This window comes from Suncus etruscus, chromosome 17 (assembly GCF_024139225.1).
Source record: "Suncus etruscus isolate mSunEtr1 chromosome 17, mSunEtr1.pri.cur, whole genome shotgun sequence".
Taxonomy (NCBI): domain Eukaryota; kingdom Metazoa; phylum Chordata; class Mammalia; order Eulipotyphla; family Soricidae; genus Suncus; species Suncus etruscus.
In genome coordinates this window covers 31886324-31894923 of record NC_064864.1, presented here as the reverse complement: position 1 = coordinate 31894923, position 8600 = coordinate 31886324, and the positions used below count along the sequence as shown (strand labels likewise).

Here is an 8600-nt window from a genome sequence, read left to right as displayed (position 1 = left end):
TAAAGCAAAGAAAAAGGGATGACTCAGAAGAATATATGCAGATATCTGCAGAATATCTGCAGACTCATATACATAATATATGCAAACTAGGAGAATAAATGCAGAATTTGAGATGGTCAATGTAATCTGAAAAAGAAACTATAAATCAAAAACAGATCGTTTTCATCCATAAGATAAGAAAGATAAAAGATTTATTTCAAATGCTAATGATATGGGTAAATGAGGTTGTTTTTTTTTTTTTTTTTTTTTTTTTTTTGGTTTTTGGTTTTGGGGCCACACCCGGCGGTGCTCAGGGGTGACTCCTGGCTGTCTGCTCAGAAATAGCTCCTGGCAGGCACGGGGGACCATATGGGACACTGGGATTCGAACCAACCACTTTTGGTCCTGGATCGGCTGCTTGCAAGGCAAATGCCGCTGTGCTATCTCTCCGGGCCCTAAATGAGTTTTTTTAATACTCTTGGTAATATTATAAATTATTTTAAGAAAGGTGACATAGTAGTGCCTATTTAAATTTAAAGTGGGCATGCTATTTTATTCAGAAATTTACTTCTTATCTCTTTCCAGAAAAGCAATAACTTTCACCTATGTACACAAAATAGCACACATAAAAATATTGATTGTACATATTTATTTAGTTTATAATAGAAAACCAGAACTTCAAATGATTCATTAAAATAAAGAAATAGTTAAATAAATTATAGCATAATTAAACAATAGGATACTTTAAAAAGAAGTAGTGATCATTTGGGTACTGACAAATTAATTTATTTATTATGAAAAATGCATGATGAAAGTGATGGCGGTGAAGATCTCCAGGTAACTTATATGAAGTGGGAAAGAGGAAGGAGGTAGCAGAATAACAGTAGGAAAGTACACATCTGAAGACGGAAGATGAGGTGACATGTCCTCAAGTATTTATATGTATGTGTCTGAATATATGTTTTTCTAAATGTTTTAGTGTCTGTATGGTATGTTTAGGTGCTATGTGGTATCTTTATATGTATAAATAAATATATATATATATATGCATCTGTTTTGAATTTGTTTATGACCCTGATAATACAAGAAGAAAGTTCCACTGGAGAAGAGATATGGGTGGATGGCTCTTCTTGGCATCTGTTTGGATTTTTGTCCTTGCCATGGTAACAGAATATTGTCATCAATGAAGTCATAGAGTAAAGTCAGGATCTTAGTGACCACTCAGGCAGGGATCAGTGGAGGGCTTCAGGATTGCCCAAGATAACTCACCAAACAGCTGGAGCACTGAGTCTCCTTGGGCACTGGCATCAGATCATGCAACACAACTTCATAGACCAACATAAGGAAAAGTCACTCAATGGGACCAACCTTAACCTGGACAGTCCTGAACCCACAAAAGAGAACTTAGAAATATGCTGGCCAGGTGAGTCAAAAGGAAGTGTAGAGGGTGGGGCCAGAGAAAGTTCCTAAAGAGAGCAGGAAGGGAAGCTATCATAAAAGTGTATTGACCACTGAAATGGGTGCTGAACATGACTAAAGCTTGCTTTAATTATAAGAAAATGTGATGATTTTGGAAAGTAATAAGACAAAAACACAAAAAAACATATTTAACATGTTTTAGCAAAACCAAAGTTGACATGTCAATCCTGTGATATCAATAATGAAATATAACACTGGCTCTAAGGCACAAGTTCTGACTTTCTCAGTCACTGAAACTCTCTGCCTCAATTTCCTATTGTGCCAAATAGGAATTATAATACTATAAATTCTCTACATTTTTAGCAACAAAATATCATGGCAAACACATACACTTCATGGAAATACAGGATACAGTGAGTTTCAGAGGCAGGTGAGATGTCTCAGATTAAGATAGAGATCCTGGGGCCGGAGAGATAGCATGGAGGTAAGGCATTTACCTTTCATGCAGAAGGTCATCGGTTCGAATCCCGGCGTCCCATATGGTCCCCTGTGCATGCCAGGAGCAATTTCTGAGCATGGAGCCAGGAAAAACCCCTGAGCACTGCCGGGTGTGACCCAAAAACCACAAAAAAAAAAAAAAAAAAGATAGAGATCCTTTTCAAATGACCAAAGGGAAAAGGGGTTTTCCCCCCAGTTCAGCCAAATCACTCCCCACATGTGGCCTTTTTTGTTGGCTTTATTGAGGTGTAACTTACCTACACAAACTTCACTGATCTTCAGATGGAAAACCTGAGGGTTTTGACTGGGAGACTTTAACTGGGAGTTTCACAGTACAGAACATTTCATCAATGCCAAAGTTCTCTCAGGTTCTTCCTGGTAACCATTCACTCTTTCTCCATTGAGTTTTAACCTTTTAAACCACCTATAGAGAATCTGGCTTCTTCATTTTCACCATACATTAGAGATTCATCCACGAACATCTTGTATTGATGGCTCATTCCTTAAGAATCACATTATATGGATGAGAAACAGATGTTTGGACAAACCACAGATCATAAACCAACAAAGCCACCTAGCTGTTAACCTTTATTGGGTTCAGTCAAGCTTTTGGCAATTACATCCATAATTTATAATTTATAAATACATCTGTCTACTTAGACATGATTTGTTAATTATCACGGTCACAATTTATAATTATATCTCTTTATACATTATTTGGGCCCAATTGCCCCCACAAGGTGGGCATACCTCCATTTTATGAAAACCCTGGGCCCAAGAGAGAATACCCTAAACTTTCAGTTTATTCAGGCTTCTGATGTTGGGTAGTAACATTGATATAGGGCGGCACAGACGGAAGTGTCCTTCTACCACACAGGGCCCCCCAAAGCCAAGAAGTTACCTCCGCAGCAAGGACCAGCCATTCCTTATGAGGAGGACCTGTTCTTTACTTCTGGAACTTGCAGCAAATTGAGCTGCAGTAGCTCCCCTACATCTGAGTCCTCCTCTGATTACCAGTCATACTCCCAGTACCAGTCCTGCTTGTCCTCCAACTACAGTGACGAGGACAGTGCACAGAAGAGTGTGTGCGCCTTCTACACCCATGTGCAGACTGTGAGGGGCGTAGCTGTGGCCTGGGAGACTGACGATGGCTTCCAGCCAGTCAGTCAGAAGCCCCGCATCCATGAGGCCGAGTTCATCAAGAGGCAACGGAGGAAAGGCTCCTCTTTCGAGATGGCTTCCAACACCGACCTGCACTGGGATTTGGAAGCCAGCAAGAACGACTGCTGTACTGAAGCAGATGCAGATGGTATGGAGTTGATGGGATCCTTGGAGTTCTGCAAGCAAGAGCTGCGGGAACCTCCCGACTGGCTGGTCACTACTAACAGTGGGCTTCGCTGCATGGCCTGCTGCCGTGTCTTCCCCACCCTGGAGGAGTTGCTGGAACATGCCCAGTATGGAATCCAAGAAGGCTTCAGCTGCCAAATCTTTTTTGAGGAAATGTTGGAGAGAAGGCGTGCCCAGAATGAAGAGCAGAGGCAACAAGCAGAGGAAGAAGAGCAAAGTCTTTCAGAAGGTAGTGAAAGCCCCAAGCTCATCACCACATCACAGGAGCAGCAGCAAGAGCAGGAGCAGGAGCAGGAGCAGGAGCAGAAACAGCAGCCGCCACCGCCGCAGCAACAGCAACAGCAGGAGTGATATACAGATGTTGTGCTAATCCTGCCCTCACCTCTAGAACTGTGGTTACTCCTTCCCCTGGCAGTTGGAGCAGAAGCCACCTGGTCCAGGAGAGAGGATGGGCATGGGAGGAGGGGATGGGAGGCTTGAGAAGGAAGGAAAGAAACCCGTCTAAGAGGGCATGAATTTAATCCAGAGTCCGCTTCACACCCTGATTTCAAAACTGTGGGCTTCAAGTATTTTTGACTAGAATGCATGATCTGAAGCCCACACACATGTGACCACAGGACTTCTATTTTTGCTGGTGAATCAAGCAGGCTGTGACTCAACAGAAGAGGCAATTACAAATGAAGGTTCATTCGTATTTTTTTCCTACCGTTAGGAACCCATCAGAGTTCTATAGCTATGCTCTATGTCTTATTTTAGTGGGATTAAACTTTAATGATCCCAGTTTTAAGGAAGATTCATTTAGTGAATCTTTTGTGCTCTTGGGAAATTGTCATTTCTGGAAGGTCACAAACTAGAAGAGTGCATACACAGCATGAGTGGGGAACAGGTTCAGAAGACTTGGAATGGGTAGACATGTGAGGTGCAGCAAAGTAGCTCTTGTCCAGATGGACTTCTAGAGATGCCTAGTAGGATAGAGAATGGTAGACATGGTAGTTTAGTAAGTAACTTTTTCTGCAAAGAGGGAATGCTGAAAGAAAATTGTGTATATGTATGCATACTAGTTTATGTAAACATATATACATATGCTGTATATTTAGGTGTGATATGATATGTATAGGGCTATACATAATACACATATAGGGCATAAATTCTTGTGTACTGGTAGAGGGGATGAAGAGGTTAGGATATGGATATAAAGAATTAGGATATGATCAATTCTAGATTCTAACAGCATTTTGGGTGGAGCTGTTGAGTGGGAAGTGGTTTTTAGTTCGAAACTCAGAAGAAAAGTCTGAATTGGAACCATACATTAGGAGACTGACAGCACATAGATCTAACCACAATTACAACCAAAGAGTGGGTGGATGAGGTGGAGAAAGAAACATGAGTAGAATTAGTGTAGAGGCTATGAAAAAAGGAGACGTAGGATGAGAGTCCATTTCTTGGTTTTCTTCACAGTCAACAAATTTTACCTTAATTTTGAAGTGCAATGAGCAATGCTAAATGCAGGACAGTGGGATGACCTGAGAAAAAGATACTTTATTGGGCACATGAAGGATGCTAATAGCTCTGATGAGAGCAGTCTTGGTAACAGAAAAATGGCCAGGTAGACACCAGTCTTTACTGAGCCAGGACAAACGTGAAAAAACCAACAAAGACAAACATGAAACAATTTTGATTGCAAGTTTGCTTAAAAGAGCAATAAGAGCTGTAGTCAATATAAGATGACTGAAAAAAAAAAGGGCAGCGGAGAGGGACACAAATTTATATGCTAATGAGAATAATTATTGACAGAGGGATGAATATGAACAGTGTATATGAATCATGTTCTATTTTCATGTCAGGAGAGTCTTTGTAGCTTCTAGAAATAGTGGATCTTACCCAGGAGTGGGTTTCTGTAGGAGTAGATATGATCCACATCTCTTTTCTTCTAAGGACTTAAACTCTTAAACTCTGACATATAAAGTCTGTACATTGTTCTGCACACTAAATCATGCAATAATTGCAATAGTCTAATGCAGCAGGGTCTGTGACTTGCTGTTTTATCCATGAGTTGGATGAGAAGCTTGCCCAGATCATATATTTGTTGCACAACAGAGTCAGGTTTCATAACCAGAAAACAGGGTTCCATAATCTGTGCTTTACCTACCACACTGAGAAACAAATTTTCACATAAAGACAGATGCATGGTATTTAGAAAATCAAACATGTCAACTCTGCAGGCCGTATTTTGTTTAGATTAGATAGCAGCAACTGGGGAGATCAGGGGAAGATGATGGGTGCTCAAGACATGAAAGATGACAATAGCCTTCAGTAGTATCATCCTAAGTAGTGACGTCCTAAAAACAAAGTCTGCTATTAAGTTTGCATGTGGTATTTAAATACGTCGGTCTACAGGGACCCAGAATTTTCACCAAGATGAGCTCACCAGGGTGAGTTAAGAGGAGCCTTTTATAGGTCTTGAAGAAAGGTAAGTATTTTAGAATTAGAATTTTAGATTTAGTTTAGATACTTCAGTTTCCCAAACACAGAATAAAGATAGAACATATTTTACAACATTTATCAGAATGCTAAGGATTGGGAAAATAATTTTTAAAAGGTAAATATATTCATTTTAAACCAATAATAGCAATTAATATACTTCAAGAAGAGCAACTAAAAATGAATAATTTGGGGTAATTTCAAGACTGCAAAGATAGTTTAAAATTAAATTTTCAAATGTTAATTACAGCAATACTTTATATTGAAAAATCATTATCTCGGGCCCGGAGAGATAGCACAGCGGCGTTTGCCTTGCAAGCAGCCGATCCAGGACCAAAGGTGGTTGGCTCGAATCCCGGTGTCCCATATGGTCCCCCGTGCCTGCCAGGAGCTATTTCTGAGCAGACAGCCAGGAGTAACCCCTGAGCAAGGCCGGGTGTGGCCCAAAAAACCAAACCAAAAAAAAAAATCATTATCTCATTAGATAGTAAAAATATAATATTCAGAAGTAAACCAAGATTGATTGTTTTCATCAAGTTTGCCAAAAATTAAATAAGAGAAAAAGCACTCTATCAAAATTGGGGGACAACTAGATATCTATATGCAAAGAATTAAGCTTGATCTTTACCTCTCAACATAAATAAAAATACCGTAACAGAATTAAAAGTACCAAAGTATAATAAAACTATACATTACTTTAAAAAAACATAGTGTTAGAATTTTTGACTTGAATTGGGGCTTCTTATAAATATGTCACCAGGGGCTGGAGTGGTAGTGAAAGCAGTAAGGCATTGGCCTTGCATGCTTCTGATCTAGGAATGACCATGGTTCGATTTCCCGAGTCCCAAGCCAGAGCAATTTCTGAGCACATAGCCAGGAGTAACCTGAGTGTCACTGGGTGTGCCCCCCCCCCAAAAAAAAGGTATGACACCAAAATCACAAGTGAACAAAAAGTGCATAAATAGATTTTTATAAAAATTAAATATTTTTGTTACAAAGAATATTAAGTAATTAAAATATAATTTATAAAAGCTAATATTCTTGGGGCCAGAGCAGTGGCACAAGCAATAAGGCATCTGCCTTGCATGTGCTAGCCTAGGATGGACTGTGGTTCTATTACCCTGGCATCATGTATGGTCTTCCAAGCCAGGAATGATTCCTGAGTGCATACCCAGGAGTAACCCCTGAGAGTCACCAGGTGTGCCCCCCCCCCAAAAAAAAAGTTAATATTCTTGCACATCACATATTTGTTAAAGGGTTACTGTCTAGAATGTCCAAGTAGCTACCACTCAAAAATAGACTACTTAAATATATGGCAAAATATTTGAGTAGACTTATTTACAAAAAAAGACTATAAGTGACTAAGAAGTGCATGTAAGGATGTTCAAAATCATTAGTCCATAGAGAAAGAAGAATCAAACCATAATTAGATGCCATTTCACATTCTCCAAAATTGCCATAATAAAGAAGACTAAGAGTTAGGATAAAATGGAACTTTGTTGCCTGTAGAATGGAGACTGTAGAATGGTACATACAATGGATGTTTAAAAAAATACCGTCAATTCCCTCTAGTTAAAGTTATGTGACTTAGTGGTAAGGAGAATACAAAAGTGCACATGAATATTCATAGTGACAGTACCATAAATATAAAAATGAAAGAAAAATACCTATACATCAATGAATGGATAAATAAAATAGCATAATTGTACACTAGAACATTATATAATCAAGGATTGCAATGGTGATCCATGTTGCACCTTGAAAGCATACTTGGTGAAAAAAATTCACAAAGAAAAATGATGTACAATTCTACATTTCTATGAACTATCAAAATAGGCAAGTGCTTATTTGCAAAATCAGGATCAGATTAATAAGGGATTTGAGATTAAATAAATGGAAGATGACTGCTGATACTAATTAAAGCTTCTTTTTTTTTTTTTTTGGTTTTTGGGTCACACTCGGCTGCATTCAGGGGTTACTCCTGGCTCTGTGCTAAGAAATCGTCCCTGGCAGGCTTGGGGACCAATATGGGATGCCTGGAATTGAACCACCATCCCTTGGATTGTTCACATACAAGACAAATGTCCTACCACTGTGCTATCTCACGGGCCCTGATTGAAGTTTAAGGTGATACCTATTCCCACAAAAACTCAGAGATTTAGCCATAGTAAAAAACCATAGGGGTGGTGGGAGGACAACACTGGTAGTGAGAATGCCCCTCACTTATTATCACTATGTGCCTTAAATATTACTGTGAAAGATTTGTAATTGACTTTGACCACAATAAAAATTAAAAAAAAAAAAACTAAAAACGAACAAACAACAACAAAAACCCCACAGGATCCTAAATTGCTACTAGATAGTGGTAGGACTAGTGATACTGAAAGACGTCTAAACAACTAGTTAGTAGCAACAAAATTGGGTGGATAGCTCCAACAGGGAATTAGACATAATTTATATACCATAAGATTAAATATTTTAATTCATTTAGTTTAGTGTTTGATAGAAAATGCAAAAAGTAAAAATACTCACACACAAAATAAAAATGAAGAGCAATACACATAAAAACAAATTAGGTGTGATAGTTCCAACAGGGGAAAAAAGAGAGCTGGTTAACCCTGAGAGAACTCTGGTACGGAGGATGAGTTGTGAATCATAAAGACTAATAAGGAAGCAATGTAGAACCCCATCAAGCTTAGTGAGCAAACATAGCCCAGAAGACTTGACCAGTACTGACTAGCTCTATAAGCTCTTAGACAAGAAATTTAGAGAGAACATATTAAGGATATTTAATGGGCTCGAAGGAACAATGGTACAAGTACAAGAAAGCAAGAGTTTAGAAATCAGGAAACTAATTAAAAATGACAACTAAAAGT

The 8600-nt window shown here is 38.9% G+C and overlaps 1 protein-coding gene across 1 annotated transcript; it reads left to right on the top strand.

Annotated features, from left to right (window-relative positions):
- Window positions 1–1293: 1293 nt before the first annotated feature.
- FAM170B (family with sequence similarity 170 member B) lies at window positions 1294–3594 on the top strand. Its single transcript, XM_049790394.1, has 2 exons — window positions 1294–1402; window positions 2774–3594. The coding sequence occupies exons 1-2, from the start codon at window positions 1294–1296 to the stop codon at window positions 3592–3594; spliced, it is 930 nt and encodes a 309-aa protein (XP_049646351.1).
- Window positions 3595–8600: the final 5006 nt, after the last annotated feature.